A 19,698-nucleotide genomic window follows, 5' to 3' on the forward strand; every position below is an offset into this window, starting at 1 on the left:
TAAAAATAATTAAACATCATTTTTATTTTAAATGCATTTGAAGTTAAAATGTTGACAAAATTCGTTGAAATCGAAAAAAAATGCAAACTATTTTGTTAAAAATTCATTGACAATTTTATTTTTTTATCTAAGTTTTGAAAATTGAATACAAGATTTCTTAAAAGTAGTTCATATTAGAACCATAAAATCTAAAAAATATTTAAAGGCAACAATAAATTACGACTATGTTAATTATTTTGTTATAATTCAAAAACATTTTTCGTGTGTACTTACTTTTATACGTATATTATATAATTATGTATTTTATTATACAAAATTATATTTTTGATTTATTTTATTTCATATTATTAAGTATTTTATTATACGCACTGATTTTTGATTTATTTTATTATATTATTTATTTATACTATGAACCTATTTTTACTCTTTTACGGTACTTATTTACAAAAAGGTTAATACATTTTGAGTTATATGAGTTGATATTTTATAGTATAAATATTAAAGATATATTATTATAATAAATAAATATAATTATATTAATGAAATATTTTCGTGATAAATTAAATAAACATACCATAATTCTATTAGTAATATACTAATATAAATGACCATAATTTCTTTATCAAAAAATATACATAAAAATATAAATTCATAAATCATCATGCTATTGGAATTTACAGAATTTTTTACACTTAAGTTTATACTCACTAAGTCTCTTTCAGCTGAAATGAACGGTCCTGGTCTAATAAGTACGTTCATATTTTCTTGTTTGGATATTGTCAAAAAATGTTCAACGTCAGCTTGTCCTTCAAAATTGTATACGCCTGAATATGGTTCATGTAAACTCCATTCTACATAACTAAAAATAAGAAAGATAAGATTTTTAAACGAGTACACAATTAATAACTAAATAGACATTGGCGGTATTACTTATAATTAGGACGTAAATCAAATTACTCAACTGATTAAATCAAAAGTGACATACAGATGTTAAGACAAATTTATATTTTTTTCTGATATAAAATATAATATTAAATAAAGTACTGGCGATTTAATTCAATCGTATAAATACTTTTTTTAATGAGACAAGAATACAAGAATTATACCTCAATAATACATCCTCAATCGTAATTACACATTTCTCAAACTTAAAATTGTCTTAAAAATATTTATTTGTATTCCATATTCTAGTCTAATTATTTCATAATTCAAGCAGAAAAAGGTCTTTTTCTGTACCTAAAGGGATATTAATAGTCAACAATTACTATAGTCTAGTTACTATATTTTCAAAACTTATACCTAGAAACAACATTTGTATAAATTTTATAATAATTCATGAATCATTATTATTATTCTTAAATTTTTTTTTAATAGGACTATAATATTATGGATCTATAAATTGTTACAAACATTATTTTTCAACTAACTTAGTTGAAAAAAAACTGTTTATTTATTTTATATTTTACTACTGACTGTTTTGCTTATTTAGAAAATAATATTAAAATATAAAAGTGATTGCAAAACATTTATAAATTATTTGTTAACTTAAAAAAAAATATATTATTGGATTAATTTTGAACAATGTTTATTAACAAAATAAAGTTATGATATTTGTAGGGGAGATTGTCCAGATAAAGGAGTTATTGGAGAGCATAAAAAGCGATTTTTGTAAGTACGGGCTTAATATGTATAAATATATGTCAAATCTTGGATACCCTAGAAAATATATCAAATGTCATGTTGAATAGGAGTACTAAATATAATTGTCACATGTCGCCACTTCGCCAGTGATAGTGAACATCACGGAACGGTGTGTTTATCGCGCCATCATTCATTAATACATCTGGTATATTGTGATTGTGACCAGTATATTTTAACTGGGCGACGACCTCTCGTCTGTTATCGTCGGCCAATAGTTCAAACTCCAGAAGATCTCCATACACATACACGTGTTCTATCCGTTTTCCAAATATACGAAATAGTAAATTTGTGTTAAACTGATTCAATTTTGTGTAGTAAACTTAGTAGTAAGTAGTACTAAGTAGGAAGGTTATTGTAATAATTTTTGTGGGTTTTTTAAAGATATTTTCATTTTTATGCGAGTTAAGATAATTTTTATTTTTAATTTTTATTATGTTACACACTCGTTACTTGTTTACAAATTACTTATTACCTATTAACTTTTATTAAATTATCGTAAAAAAAAAACAATAATAAAGCACAGATAATGTTCTTAATTTTAAATTTTATAATGGAACATTTTTTACCTTTATTAAAGGCAACTAAATAAATTTGAATATATTGAATACAAATTTAATTTATGTTGTACGTTTGTAAGATGGATACAACACTAGCGCGTGTAACTCCTTCTTAATAATTATCACTGTAGCAACTGATGTAGATATGTGAGAACTGAGTATGTGACCCATGCGGAATAACTTCAGCATTTTTCTGACAAATAAAATAAACAATAATTTCAAAGTATCAATCTTTATAAAATCCATATGATAAAAACAAAATATACACTGATTATACAAAGCTATATTGAATACTTTTCTTTTTATACCATGTACTTACTACAAATTTATAATTGTATGTATTTAGTTTATTATTATTATTAAGACTAGAATTTTTATGCATTTGCATGTTTTTTCATTAAGTCCAAATTGATTGGTTGTCAGATATGTCCACAATTTGGTTTATTCTCGATTAAATAGAACAATTTTTTTTTTTGCATATTTTGAACATAATACATATAATTGCATAAATTATAGTAATAAGCGATTACGGCGACATCTTTTATTAATAGTATTATTATATTATTATTATTAATATTATTCTTTTGTTATTAGTATTGACTGACGATCCGTCAAATATGCGTCTCGTCTACGCGTCACGACATCGTTTTCATATATCGTTGACATATTTTGTAATATCGTTTACGTTTTGTTATAAAATATTATATATTATTATTTGTTTTATTTCAATAAAATGTTATGCACCATAATTGTGCTGTTATTAATTAATATTAATATATAGGGCGCCCTACGACATAAAAATTTTTGAGTATCTTATTAATTTTAAATGGTATTTATTTAATGAATGTCTATAATTCTTGGGTTATTTATCAAATTGTCGTAAATATACACTACCTATTTAAACTAAAATAGACTTGGTACTAACAAAGAATAAGAAATTCAAAACAATTCTAAACATGTGTAGTATTATAAACGCTGAATATGAAACGTAAGAAAAATATGTTAATATTACTTTAAGCCCAGCTATCTGGGATAAATTGCATCAAACAACAACGTGTGATGTGGAAAGGAGTTTCAGCCAATATGAATCTATTATTTTATCTAATCACCAGTCGTTAACATTAGAAAATTTAAAAAAAAATATTTAATTATAGAATGTAATAATAATAACTAATAAATAATAATATAAGCTAATATTTAATGTAATAATAACATATAATAATATAAACTAATATTTAAAAAAAATTGTTTTTGCAGATTTTTACATAGTTTGCTTAATAAAATGCATATTTTATAGTTTTTTACTGCGTAGAAATCCTAGCCCTAATTATTATTACATATAAAAATTAAACGTTAAGAGTTAAAAATAATTTTATCTAATTCTAGTAACACTTTGTATACAAATAATATATAAACAAAGATATAGGTATAAAAATGCTTCTATTACATAATAATTATTAACAAAGTGGAAATCGCTTTACCAAATGCCACCCTACTATCACTAAATCGAGTATAATATCCCGTCATTAAACAGGTTACCGTTACACATGTTTTGAATTTCGTTAGTGGGTGTGAGTTATACTGGAATAAAAATAAAGTAATACAATAATAAATTATAACAATTATTTGTATTTTATTTTTTTGGTTTGATTGTTATCTGTATTCTGTGATATTTGAATTATTTAGAATGAATAAAATGTCGAACGAAAATATATATTAAAATATAACTTTTGATTGATAACATACCTCACTATATATTAATACATGCCCTTACTCTATAATATATTAAGTATTTTTTTTTTGTGCATTTTATAAGATTTTTTAGTATCTACATGAAGTTCCTATCCTTATATTACAGTTATATTGTGTTAATAATATTTCTTTCAGTTTGACTAATTCGGAAGATAAAGACATTTTAAATTCATCAGCTTCCAGTTTTTCATTTTCAATACTATCCGGAAATGTTTATAATAGTGAAGATAGTGAAGTTGATAATTGTTCTACTGTATACAAAACATACTGTCATCATAACAGTATGACATCATTCACTTTAACACCGTCCAACAAACTTAAGTTTGATAAAATTTTTGTTTACTTATTACTAAGCTTATTATTAGAAGCATGGTTATAGACAGGTGGCTATTGACAATAATGACGATTAACGATATTTTATGATACGAAATTTTTATCGTTTTTAATCGTATTTAACAGTACGCAGTGTATGGACTGCGGAAATTGATCATAATATTGCAATTAATTTATAAATATTCAATATTATAATAATAATATAATTTTTCTTTAATATTATCTTATATCGCCATAAATATATAAAACGATATTATACCTATACCTGTAGAGAATACCAAGTGAGGGGATCAACTTCTCCTCCGTAAATACACCACTGTATAGAACGATGTGAACAGTTTATATTGTGTATAAATGTGCAATTAATAATTTAAAATTAGTTTTAATACTTTGAAATCCTTTTGTATCGAAAATGATAACATTTTAAATAATAGTTGAATGTTACAAATTTTGCTTTATTTTTTGGATACTATAATATATTAAAGAAATTCATTATTATCTGTGCTAAGCACTTTTCTCGACCTCTGACACTGAACGATATCTCGCTTTATAACAAATAACATTTAATTTGTTTGACAAGGAAATAAAAGGTTAATAGATCAAATAGTACATGAACGTGATAATTTTCAAAATGTTCTGGTAGTAAATGTATTTACAACTAATGTTGAGAACCCTGATCTAGACGTTTTTCAAATATCACAAAAAAATTAATTTTAATAACGCTAAATTTCCTATAAAAAAAGCTTATGAGCTATGAGGAAGTTTTTATTCAATTTGCAAGTCTAATGTAAATATAAAAAAATTGTACATGACCTTTTTAACTATTTAACTATAAAATAAATTACATATTTTCATATTTTTGTCGATTTTCGTACAAATTAGAATTTTAATCGCATATTATCACAGTCCTAAGTCCTAACTAGTTAGTTAAAATATGTATTTAATATTTTAATATCTATCTCGTTAGGTTTTATTTGTTTAAACATAAATTAACTGATTAAATAAACATAATACATGTTAAGTAATCTTTTATCTACAAAATATAAATATAAATATATATACATAGGTAGGTACGTTTTTCTTGGGTTATTATAATTGTGAATTCGTTATCGACGCAGTACTATAAAGTTAGATTTTGGTAAAAAAATTACGATTTTATGGTTGTCACGCGATATTATTTGTTTATTCAGTATATTATATTATTAAATTTATACGGTATCCTCGGATGAATGTAGCGACGTCAGTCCAGAAATATTCAAACTACGACACCGCACGCCGGTGTCGCTGCAGTAGTGCAGTGTCAGTATGCACTACCACCTGCACTAGGTACTACGCAGTATGTTGTTTTCCTACCGTGGCAGTGTGGCACCAATTCATATGTAAATAATTCCTTAATGCTCAAAAATAAAATATAAAATAATAAAATGTATTTCGATCCCATGGTATTTTTGTCATCGATATAATTTACCTATGTCGTCAATAAACGTTTTTATTTTAGACTGTATACGTAGACACGTGGTAGACCACATTGTGGTCATTCATGTACGCAGTATCGAAAACTTACAGGTAGATGTTATAATATTATGGCTTGGTGAGAATCTTGTTATGTTTATGTTATTATAATTTTCTTACGTAACTAACGATTACACAATCTGCCCCGATGAGTATGGGGGAACAGACCACAGCGCCACGATCGTTCCAGTGTGCAAGGCTACCAAGTGGTCCGTTATACTGCCATCAGTTTATATCGATAGCCGACTATCGATAATTCAGTAACACAATATTTTATCTAGCTTACACGAAATAATAATTAATATTAATTTACTACCTATGAAACGAAAATAATTACTAAATAATGAAATGAAAGTTTAATTAAATAATTCAAGTGATAACTGATTACTATTTTATTAATTATTAAATTATCCATTATGCAAATTATCAGTAAAATAATATAATTAGGTACCTATTCATTGTTTTATTCAAATGAGATAATCTTTCTTAATAAATCTGAAAAACGCATTAAAATCATTATCAATAAATATCTATAATTTTGCCGACTCCGCACATAACGATGACAATAATTTCAGTATAGGTACTAAGAACACTATCGAGTTAATACGATAGCGGTTGTTCGTCAATATCGTGAGACCACGCACGACACTTTGTTACTTTCAGTTTAAATCCAGCTACACACGGATCAGCAGATTATTGCTCACTTCAATATCGTAGTTTGTTGTAGTTGATCGATTTATGTAAGATGGGAAATATTTTTAGAAGAAAAGTTAAACTGTTTACAAATGAAAATTCGTGAGTATATTATTAACAATTAGGCTTTTAATAAACTTAAAAAGTGTATAGTATACACTGTATACTATTTAAAAAGCTATAATTAAAACTTATAAAAAAATTGTTTTTATTTGGTTTTTAATCAATACAAAAAAATATATGTTTCCATTTAAAACTTTTATAGAACTCTTTTCAAAAAAGTAAAGATAAGTAAATAAAAATTTAGTGAAAAATGCATTTATTTGTATTAAAACTAATAAATTATATTAGATAATTTTATTTATTATTTAAAAAGATGACAAAAATAATTAAGGGGAGGAAAATTAAGAAATATAGTTATTATTACACACTTGTTATTTAAAAAACTTTTTAAAGTAAGAATATTATTACTGGTCTATATGCTTTGTTTAATATGTATCGAATGTCATAATATACAGTCGACTCTCGATAATTCGAAGTTGACGGGACTGTTGAAAAACTTCGAATTACCGAGAGTTTGAATTGTTGAGTAGTTCGAAATAACGAGAGGACAAAAAAAATTCGAATTTTAGAGTTAAGATAAAAATTTTGTTTTTTATTATTGTACATATCAATTATTTCAGTAAATTAGGTGGTACATATTAGAGTTATTTATTGTTTTTAAATTTTAAATTAAACTATATAATAATTATACTATGTAAATTTAATTATTATTATAAAATATTATTATTTTTGGAAGAAATCTGTAATGATTTTCTGCTTCATTGAATTTAGTTTCATTTTTAAATATATATACTTCGAATTTCCGAGCGTTGAATGAATGATACTTCGAATTGTCAAGTGTTAGTGGCCAATTTTCCCAAAAATTTAATTTCGAATTACCGAGTGTACTTAAATGCATTGTTTTTGTTCGAATTACCGCGTGATTTTCAAGGGACTGAGTATTTACTTCGAATTACCGAGGGTTTCGAACTATTGAAGGTTTGAATTATCGAGAGTCGACTGTAACTACAGTTCTCGTATATTATGCTTATTATATTTCTTAGTTATAAAAAATGATTACTTTGAGTTATGACAGCTGACAAACAACATTGTCGTTTTTACCTGACATCTTTTCCCGAGTCGTATATTACAGATTGTTAGCATAACTATAATTTCCGAGAAATTTTCATAAAGTTATTTATGTTTGGAATGCAATTAAATTATATTATTTTCTTGAACAAATGATCAACTGTTTGTGGACGTATACATTTATTTTTCATTAATTTATAATAAGTTTTTATGAATCAAAAGAAAATATAATTACGAACAAACCGATGTTTTCATCTAAAAAACCAAAGAGATAATTTTTAAAAATTTATTCATGTTTAGAAAGCAATAAATTAGATTATATTATTTTCTTGAACAAATGATTAAGTATTTGTAGAATTATCTGTTTATTTGTAAATAATTCAGAATAAGGTAATTTCGTCTAAAAAACTATAAGAGATAATTTTCAAATGTAAGCAATGATGATTAACTAATGTAATATTATTTAGATATTATAATTATTTATAAATATCACACACAATTGATTTGTTTTTTCTTTTTTAATGATTGATTTACTTAACTATATGACCTTAGTTCTAAACATAATAATCATATATTAAGCACTTCAAACACGTGGCTCATGATTTATATTTATACAGCTCTAGTCGAATTGAAAAATAAAGTGAAATGTATTCCAAATCAAAAGATAATAAAAAAATAAACATATATTGAATTTATATTATATATAGATTTCAAATGTTGTTAACTACTCTAACAAAATTGAAAATCCAACATTTTAATATTCTTATATTATGTTATGTGTATCGTTTTTTTATATATATAAAAAATGTCAGAAGTCTGGTAAGAAAAATGAATAAAAATTGTTTTTTTTTAAATTAAATAATTTTATATAGAAAATTTATATTAATATAATAATTAAATGTAAAAATATTTAATTGTTCTTGATGAATAATAACATAAATATATTATTTTTTTTTTGTAGCTCACTGAGTTTTTTGTACAAATGTTGTTTTTGTTCCAATAATAATTGTTAAGAAATACTGACATTAACCTTTGAAGTTGAATGATGAAATTGAATATTTCAATAAAAAATAATAACTTTTTCTCCGACTGTTATTATTATTTTGTTGTAATTAAATAATATTAATTATGAGGATTAGTATTATTTTCTATAAACGATAAATTTTCATAATATTATTAATTTTGCCGATTTGTACCACAAACATATTCACAACGTTTTATACTGAATACTGTATGCCGTACTGATTTATAATTTATTAATTTAATAATATATAACATATTTAAATAATTACCATTTATTTATAATATGTATAAGTATATAATATATATAATTATAAAATGTTTTTTTATAATACAGCGCGATTCTTTTATCACAAAAATAATTTTTATCTAGAAAAGTATTGCAATTTTGATATTGTCACATCATTTTAAGTCATTAAAAATAACGTTTTTCTGAAAAAAATATTATTTATTATTTTTTTTCGTTGTCATTTTTTAAATTTTTCTATTATCTAATGAACTTTTTATTCCTCATTCCAAAGCACAATATTTATTGAATGAGTACCTATAGTTTACGAGTTTTTATCAAGTTTTGATGAGCAGACTAGTAGACTAATATTTTCCGGGATACCCCCGTGACCTCTTATGTATCACTCCTCTCCACTCATATAATTATATAATTCTTATATAATTCTAGTTTATCTTATCTAAACGTAAAACCTATTATTATTATGATAAAGTAAAAATACATAGATCTAATTTATAGATTTTAATTAGACGAAATTGTTGTTATAATTATATAACTTATGCAATACACGACGTAAAATTTCAGATACATTCGCGTGAAAAAGTATGCAGTTCTAAAGTGTTTTAAATTGTTTTATTAAAAAAAAAAAAATGGGAACCAAAACAAAATTTTATAGTTTATTTGAGGCATTGTTGTCCGAAAAATTTGAAGACAATTCATCTTATTTATCAAATTAAGAATACTTAATAATGAACTGAAAGACCTTAGCAGTAAAAAATCTTATCGTTCGAATACATTTTAAATTATAAATACTAGAGGGGATGATAGCATCCGTCGAAAAGGTACCTGGCTATAAAACGAAATGAATATTGAATCGCAACAGTTTTAGAGTTAACCTAACTTAAAATATAATTTAACATCACATGGTTACCAGTGGCGTATATAGGAATTATTTTCACTATGGGCCAATTTATCACCAGCATGGCTACATTTATACAATTGGAACATTTTTTAGGTGGCCGGGTGGTTTTAATTATGACATAGGTAAATAATACAAATAGAGGAATTTTAATTTATAAATACATATTTATTATTACATTATAGGTACATATAATAAATTAAGCAAAATGCATAATGAAATATTTTGATTGAATACGCAATTGATGATTACTATACCATTACCCACATACAATATAATATTTGGATTAATTACAATAATATTGATATATTTGATTAGTTGCTAAGACATTATTTAAAGATTCTTCGTACTTAGTTAATATTAACATTGCCATCGTTTGATAATATTTATGCAGCTAATGTCGATACTGTTCAAATTTTGTCAAGTGTCAGGAATACTTTTCAAAACGTTTATGCATAACTCTACTAATCTAAATTCTAAATTTTGATTATTTAAACAAAATAAAATACTTGTTAGTATAGTAATAAAAATTATCCAAAAGAGCATCACAAAAATCACAGTATATAATTTTATTCTAAATTTTCGAACATTATATTATATAAGTACATTTTTGAATGTTCTATAACTAATTTTAAGTATTTGTAAACATTTTTTGCGTACGTCAGTGTGTTCATATTTTGTATAGTAGAATATTCCTAACCTAATCCGAACATAAACAAAACTACAATTGTACTTATAAAGTTATAAAATATAATTGACACAATTTCGCGTTTTTGTCGAACAAATTTAGATACTTAAGAGGGAACTTTTTTTTACATAGTTTAAATATTATAAATTATTAAAGTTCAACACAGAATTCACATTATGACTTATTAATAAGTAATTTAGCGCATTAATGATTTAAGAGTCATCAAAACATTAAAAACAACTACAAATAATCTATCCATACATTTGTGTACAGAAAATGGCATGACATTTTAAATATTAAATTTGCTAGTAACTAAATTTTGCTATTTTTTAAAACTATTGTATTTTGACTATTTGTTATAATAATTAAATGTCATGGTTTTATCTAATTTTTATCTACTTATCTAATTCGTCCAAAAAAATAATAATAATATATTATATGAATTAAATTACTATCCGTCATCCGAGGCAACAATTTTCAAATCAAAATATAAACTAATAAAATATCAATACTAAAATTATTAAACAATTGTATTACGGTGACTAAATATTTAAATACTAAATCTTTATATTTTCAGCCCTTTAATTGGCTTTAAGTCGAAATCGAAATGGTATACATTACGAAATGTATCGCTCTTTGTGTCCCTTATACTATGCATATTAATTGTCTTATATGCGTTGTTTTTGATATTCAATAAACCGACGGAGGTAAATATACATTTTTTCAAATAAATTGTTGGTTAAATAGCTTATAAATTATAATAAAACTACTTTCCATATTTTAGAAAATATCTACTTTAAGATTAAATAGCGTGGCGACCATCAACAATGATTATTTTGAGAAATGTGCACCACAGATAACGTGTGACCCTAACGCAAAATACAGAACAGTCAATGGATCATGTAATAATTTGCAAAATCCTAGCTGGGGCGCAGCACTAACTCCTTTTTATAGATACATGGATCCGGAGTTTAGTGATGGTAATTGAAAATAATGTTTAATTTTTTATAATTTGCATTATAGCTTAATCTTAATATTATGACTTTAGGGATCTCAGCTTTTCGGCTACAATCGGATGGAAGTCCATTACCAAATGCTCGAAATCTTACTCTAACGATATTCAAAGACGTGAAAACGATTTGTGACCATAAAAACAATGAAATCTTAGTACCATGGGCCCAATTTATCACCCACGATGTGGCTTATTCTCCAGTTCGAAGTGTCAATTCATCTTTTCCTGGTAAAATTAAACTAGAATTTACGAACGAATCAAACTTATTTTCAATGTTTTAATCGCGCCTACGTATTATATAGCTGCCCTAGACCATTGTCAGGATAAGAATCCACCAACAGAGTGTTCGGCGGTCATTCCATTATCTCCGGACGATCCAGTGTACGGAAAATTCAATATGACGATTTTAAAATTCATGCGTCTTGTAACTTCATCAGCTGATAATTGTTCCTTAGTTCCTGACACAGTTGTTAGTATTTTTATTATTATTATTATTACTAAACCAGTGCATAAGTTAGTACCTATTCTAATTCAAATATTGTTTATAATATTAAATAAATAATGATTTCTTATAGTAAAAGTTGTGTTTCTGACAATGCAATTATATATTTTCATATTATTATATTCTACAATATGATATCCATAAATTGTATCGTACAATTTAATGTAAAACAATTTTTCTGCTAGTAGTAGGTACACTAATGTTTTCACTTGTCATTTTGAACATCAATAGTAGAATAATTATCCATAACTTACTACATTTTTATTTTTTCATTATTTATAATTTAGCTTAATAAAAACACACATTTTATCGACTCGTCTAATGTGTATGGTTCCGATACTGAATTGGCAAATCAATTGCGTCTGTTTAGTGGAGGACAATTATTATACAATAAAATTGGAAATCAAGATTATTGTCCTCAGGATCAAAGCAAAGTTGTAAAAAAAGGAAATGAGACTCAAGTAACAGTTGCGTTTGTTGCAGGTAATAGACAATTTTTAAATACTAAAAATAATATTGTGGAGCTGAACTCTAATGAATCTTAAAAATACAAAAACATATCCCCAAACATAAATTTTTTGTTTTTATTAAACGTTTTAGTGTCATAATATATTATTTGGAAATAACTATTAATACTTAATTATTCAGTCTTCATACGTAAACTATTAGGCTAAATAAAAAAAAAAAAATAATAAAAATGATTATGATTTATCTTTTCCACTTTGAAGTTTCCTATAATTTAATAATTTTTTGTTGACAGCATAATATTATATTGTTGTTCAATTAATATTAAATATTTTTTTGTATACAGGAGACGTAAATATTAACCAAAATTTAGGAATAGCTTTATTTCAAAATTTATTCCTAAGATTCCATAATTATATCGCAAACAAGTTACAAGAAGATCACCCTTTATGGACTGATGAGACTGTCTACCAAGAAACACGTAGAATCGTTGCAGCTATTACTCAAATTATTACATACGATCATTTTTTGCCGATAATTTTGGGTAAGGAAGACTTAATATTTAAAAAATGAATAATTTTTTATAAATTGTATTTTATTTTAGGTGAAAATTATATGAATGAATATGGTTTAAATAACGAAACTAATTATGATCCAACGATAATACCTGCTGTGGCACAAGAGATGACTAGTGGTGCTTTTCGATTACTTCACAACATAATTCCTGCCAAATTAAAGTATATTAAATATTTTAATATCCTAAAGCCTTAACATTTAATTTTTAGTTTAATAGTTCTAATCCAAGATTAGAAAATATCTTTATAATTATTTATTAATTTACTATCCTATACAAGTTTAAAATATTAGACTAGGTAATTTATTTAACAAAACGATTGAAAATAATTTTATCTTATTTTAACTATTGATAACTATTGAAATATCAAAAAAAATACTTACTCAAATACATGCAAAAAAAATAATAATAATTCAAATACTTTCAGTAGTTTTTTTTATCATTTATTATTTCTGTTTATTATTGTATAAAATGTAGTGTATTTGTTTTTATTTTCTCTATAAAAGGTATTATTTAAATTTCAAGTATTCACAGATTACTTACAGTGACATAATTACTTTTAGAAACATTTTTGTATTGGAATAAAATAATTTTAAAAATGTTTAGGAATTCTATACCCACGTTTGTGCAATGCATGGTATTATCATCAAAAGATATTAAAATTATGAATCCAAGTTGAAAATCTATTTATTTTTAATAGCGATGAATTTTATGTGTAATTTCAAATATCTACAATAAAATTGGCATATTTTATTTTGACGATATTGTAATACAAATTAATTTAAAAAAATTTTCAACGTTGAAATAATTCAAATATAAGATGTATGATTTTAAGCATACATGATTTCTAGTAGATTTATACAAAACATAGACAAATAGTACAGCGATAGATTTACTATAAAATAATTTTTATTAATAATAAAATAATTGGAAAGCTGTTGCGTTAAAACCTAATATTAAGTATTAACATATATTACAAGTATGTTTAAATGTTGATTGAATTGTATCAATTATATATAAATGCATAGTTTTTATGTATAGTTATTAGTTATTAATTTGTAAAGTAATTATTATTTTTGCAATATTTTACAGCTATATGACTGAAAATTACACTACATACAAAGTGGAAGAACCTTCCGAGTCATTTTTAAGACCAGATTCATTGATTGGTAATGTTGATGGATTAATTAGAGGCTTAGCAGAAACTACTGGACGCGAACCCCAGTCATCGTACAATAACCTTGTAATTACAAATAATTTGTTGATCGAAATATCTATAAAGGCTTTAATTTATATTTATATTTAAAGATTTCAAATATTGTTATTCAAACTCCATCAATCAATACTACTGGATTTGATCTGCTTTCTTATGATATACAACGTGGTCGTGACGTTGGTCTTCCTCCTTACACTAAATTGAGAAGTTTATGCGGACTGCCACAAGTGAATACTTTTGATGATTTATCGGATTACATACCATCAGAAGTAAGTATTTTACTTCGCCCAATTTGTTCATATTCGTTTTGAAATATTAAAATAACTTTATTTAACTCAATTCTATGTATAGAAAATTGAGCAGTTAAAAGATTTCTATTCATCGGTTGACGATATTGATTATTATGTTGGAATTTTATTGGAAAATAAAGCAAACGGATCCATGCTTGGCCCTACTGGAAGTTGTGTTATTGCTGATAGTTTTTATCGATTTAGAAACGGTGATCGATTTTTTTACGACGTCAAAGATCAACCTGGAAGCTTCACTTCGGGTATGTAAAAAATTAAAATAACGACTAGGTAATTAATTTAGCTTTATAGTAGGTATTAATTGTACATCATAGATCACTATAAACCATTACGGGTATTTTAAATTTGATTTCTAAGATGATAATTCATTGTATACAAAAAAGATTCTGAGCGAAGACAATGCGTTAGCCTCTATTCCTAACAATATTGAAAAAAATATATTTATATTAAATATTTTGTAATAATTAAAAAAACGAATAGGTAGCTGTAGATATTTGCAATTTTCACCAAATGTATACTAGAATCGTCAATACATTTTTCAAAATATTTAACTCTTTTTGAGCCAATTATTTTCTCTAAAAATGTCAATAAAATAATTTTCACTCGTCAAAAAACTTAAAATTTTAATACAAGGTTCTTCACAAATATTTAATTCTAGAATCAAAAAATTATAAATATATATATTAATACTTGTGAAATTTTAATTTGAAGAAACCCAGATATTTAAAGGAAGAATAATGGTTTTAATTAATTTATTGTAATATTCAAAAATATATTTTATATGCAACTTTTTCATATATTATTATATTTTACATCCACAATGAATTTTTTAAGACATTAGAATAATTGTATGCTATTGCAGCCTATTTATACTACGAATATATTTACACCGTTAATGTTCTCTATGTAAATCGATATTGCTTCAAAATTTTACAACAATAAATAATATTATATATTACAAGTATAATTTATGTATTATTATACCTAAAAATTATATAGTAATGATATGATAAACGCAATGATTTTGGGAAAAATTCATTCATCCTGCCGTTTTACTAATATTTTAAAATAAATTACTATAAAAGCAATATATATATAAATATATTATCATAAAATATAGACTGACAATTTAACATATCATACATTACAGTTATTTATTCAATGATGAAGTATACTCGACACCTACTGTACATTTTTCAGTAAAACATCGCATACATTAAATTATTATAATATAACATCATAAAATAATAGATTATAGTTTTTAACTTATAAGTTACAAATCAATACTGACACAAATAAAACGTAAATTGGTTTGTATAACATTTTTAGCTTAAAATTAGTATAATTATTTTTGTGTTCAGAAAATAAAAATATAACGTAAAATTTAATATCTTTACGATTATATTTTTTGAATCATAAAATAATAACTAATAATTGATTTGGATTTTTATATTTTAGATCAATTACAGTCGTTGAAGAATATTACCCTTAGTCATATTATCTGTGTAACGTCAGATGTAGAACGTATTCAAACGAATACATTCAAGTTAATTGATCACATGTAAGTAAATATTAATAATTATTTTATTTTAGTTTTTAAATTATTATTCTAATATTCAAATTCATATAACACTTTAGACGAATGATGAAACTTAAGCCCAACTGCGAAACATACACAATTGACTTGACTGCATGGTGAATGATTCCAAAACATATTAAATATAAGGTATAACAATATAATTATTTTTCTTATTGTTTTAAGGGGATTGCAAATGGTCAGTTATTTCAATTAAAATGGGTAATCTTTTGCAAATCATACTGATAGCTCTAGTAATGTTATTATACATTAGAAAATTTATTTAAATTTAGGATTATATCTATTTGAGGTCGATCAAGCTATTTTTTTAAATTTCGACTCTCCCAAAAAATTGTAATTGAATATTTAAAATGTACACGACTTTAAATTTCAATTATTTTAAATTTAAATTTAAAATCTTAAATATTATGTGACTTGCTTGATTTCAAGTTGACATATTAGCAAATGCTAATCAATTTTTAGAAGTCTAATCGCAATATGAGGTTTATTGTTAAGATCAACAAAAAGGACATAAAAATGAATACCGTTCACGCAAACAACGTCGAGATTGTAAGTGCGTATCTGGGAGCTCTACCCTATTTATTATACACTGCACTACTACAATCGTACACAATATAATGATTACTTATCACGAAATACACATACTACGAAGTACACATAACACAACCTGTATACGCGTAGAAAAAATTACCTATATTGAACGCCTTAAAAACTGCTAGTTTGCAATCCTTGAAAGGATGCCGAATCTGATGTGTTTCTCCATCCTACAACCGTACAAAATAGTAAATATTCGTTCAATAAAACCAATTTTGTATTGTTAGTTTTAATAATTGAGTGAATTGATTTATTATCAAATTTGAAAATAAAATACTACTTAAGGCACCTCGTAGCAATATCTTTTATTGATAATTAAATACTAAGAAAATTGTATATATTTTTAAATTTTAATATTTTACATAGTTTTAAATACCTATCATGTAGTTAATATATCAATAAAATCCTATGAAGTACACTAAATACCTATTATTGTTTCCTATAATTTGATAATAATTCATTCCAATTTTAGAGCTATCATTATAAAAAATTAGATCTGTTGAATGCAATTTTAGTATATTGTACGTCTGTTTTATATAGAATTCGGAGTTCACTTAAAAGGTCATAATATATTAAGTTTTTATACTTACAGTTTTCTTCATGAATATATTTAGACAGTTATGTTTTTTAAGACCGGAACTTTGAGCTAACAATGTGTAGATGAAGAAGAACAACTAGGTTCAGATTTATTTATCAAGTATTAAGTTAAATAATATCTGCCTTTAGCCATTATATTTTACACAAAGTAAAAGTCGATATATATTTATTTTTTGTACAAAATTATTTTGAATTTAATAAAATAAACAAATAAAAAGTTGTTTTTGTGTATAGGAACCCTGAACTGAATTGGAATATATAGATTTACATATAATTTCAATAAGAGTTAATATTTAGATTTAACAATTAAAAACAATCAAGATATCAAATATAAATTTTATTTTAGTAACTTATTTATGCAAAAGTACATATAGGTATTTACACTAATATCTAAATAAAAATACAATATACAGTAGTGTATACTATACACAATATACATATAAATGGAATTTTTCGCTCTTATGCGTTATTATAATGTGGTATGAATGTATGATATTTTGAATAGCAATTAAAAATAATATCAACTATATTCTTGATACAAGAAAATTATTCTATTTTTATTGTTATTTAATTTATAGGTCCTGAACGGAGCAATTAAAGTATTATATTTAAAGCTGTTCGCATTTTCATATAAATTCCCAGTATTTTTCAAAATAATTGTAAAAAAAAATAAAAATTAACGAAAACGGAAATTTTTGTGTAAAACAAGTTTTCGACAAAATCGGTTTTGTTTTTTTGATGTAACTTAGAAACAAAATATAATCGTAAATAGATACATACATTTTCATCAAATGGTTATGTAATTATTTTCTTTACTTGGTCAATTTTCGGTCAAATTGTTTTCAATTTTAACATTTTCAATTTTTTTTTTATTTCTATATAAATGATAACATTTTTATTGTTTTGTTAAATTGCATGAAAATGTAATATAAGATCCCACATAAATTGTTTTTATGGATACGTAAAAATATTTAAAATACATAATTTGATAAGACTCTATTGCGATTCTGGTACCCTGCACATCCATTTAAATAAAGTATGATGTCATTATTATTTTGAGCTGTATTTTATTTAATGCAATTTATAGTTAAATTTTTAACTAAAGGGATGCGAAACATATGCTTCTAACTCGCCTTCTGATTCGTCCCGCCAATAATTTGAACACTGGTGTTCTAGTGCTAAGTTAAAAATAGCTAATTTATGAACTTTCAACTTCATACTATAATACAGTGCACTAGCATTTAATGCTGGGCATAAATTGATGGTAAGTACATTTTTTTTTTATATGTATGAGCATAAATTGTATCTTTAGTAAGCTCTTCTCGGGCTCTGTCTTTTTGTTTAATATGAGTCATTTTCACTCGCTTGTTTTACTCCATAACTAGAACATTTATTTTATCACACAAATCCTTTCTTGGTTGAAATATCGACACGTTTTGTTTTTTCATAAATGTAGAAAAAAGACTCCTACTTAATGGATTTCCAATAGCATCTTCAACACATTTTTGTAATTAAGCAGAGTATACTAATGTCTATTAGTTTTCTGTCTACATGTAATGATTAGGCATCTTAGCTAAGTCAAACCATGAATTTAGGTTATCATGTATCATTAAAACAGACCTCCGAGGAAAAACTTCATATTGGTCTTCATCAATTTTCACTCCAACTGAGCCAATATTTTTCAATTTTTTTTTTCATTGGAAGTCCAATGTCCATTAAGGTAATTAAAAGAGGTTCTAGGTCACTTTGTACGGTCTTGTAAAAAGGTACTTTGCAGAACGCGGACACTTTGTACTATTATATACATAAAGTATATATTATAAATATAAGTTTTATACATAAGTAGTAGGTAACTAATAATTATGTATAGTGTTAATTATTAAAATAGAAAAAATAAAAATAAAATTGTTATAAAATATTGATTGTATTTGTATAATAATAATAATCTAAATAAACAAATAATCAATAATATCATTCAAACTACATGTAAAAATGTGTACAATATAAATATCAAAAAAATGAAAAAAAAATGTCAAAAAGTAGTATAATATATAAATAGTATTTAGATGTAATGATTTTTAGATTATTAGCTAATAAAAAATAAAAATAAAAATAGGATAATATAGAAATATGTCAAATTTGAAATAAATGTCAAACGTCAAAAAAAAAAAATATAATATTGAAAAATAATAAAAAGCTACATGTAAAAATGTGTACAATATAAATAAGCCAAAAGGTAGTATAATATGAAAATAGTTTATTAATAGTTTTTACTATTACAAATTTTTAGAATATTAGCTA

The 19,698-nt window shown here is 24.3% G+C and overlaps 2 protein-coding genes across 5 annotated transcripts in view; one reads left to right on the top strand and one right to left on the bottom strand.

The window, feature by feature from the left end:
* The window catches only part of LOC132923872 (beta-galactosidase-like), a 36,294-nt gene that overhangs the window by 12,541 nt on the left and 4,055 nt on the right, over positions 1-19,698 (bottom strand). The window contains exon 3 of the mRNA XM_060988221.1: positions 709-859. Within this exon, the coding sequence (XP_060844204.1) occupies positions 709-859 (151 nt within the window). The remainder of the gene's footprint in view (positions 1-708; positions 860-19,698) is intronic.
* Positions 6,485-18,450, top strand: LOC132921427 (peroxidase mlt-7-like). 4 transcript variants are annotated; one of them, XM_060985621.1, is made up of 14 exons: positions 6,485-6,650; positions 11,110-11,239; positions 11,317-11,512; positions 11,581-11,772; positions 11,847-12,013; positions 12,334-12,529; positions 12,858-13,055; positions 13,116-13,248; positions 14,178-14,328; positions 14,394-14,570; positions 14,653-14,851; positions 16,068-16,170; positions 16,248-16,335; positions 17,976-18,450. In XM_060985621.1, exons 1-13 carry the CDS (start codon positions 6,601-6,603, stop codon positions 16,306-16,308), a joined length of 1,953 nt encoding a protein of 650 aa, XP_060841604.1. In that variant the 5' UTR covers positions 6,485-6,600; the 3' UTR covers positions 16,309-16,335; positions 17,976-18,450. The 4 variants fall into 4 exon arrangements, with proteins under 4 accessions (XP_060841604.1, XP_060843155.1, XP_060840824.1 ...); XM_060987172.1 differs by lacking the exon at positions 17,976-18,450 and adding an exon at positions 17,378-17,614; XM_060984841.1 differs by lacking the exon at positions 17,976-18,450 and adding an exon at positions 17,393-17,614.

The sequence above is a fragment of the Rhopalosiphum padi genome, chromosome 1 (genome assembly GCF_020882245.1).
Source record: "Rhopalosiphum padi isolate XX-2018 chromosome 1, ASM2088224v1, whole genome shotgun sequence".
Lineage (NCBI taxonomy): Eukaryota > Metazoa > Arthropoda > Insecta > Hemiptera > Aphididae > Rhopalosiphum > Rhopalosiphum padi.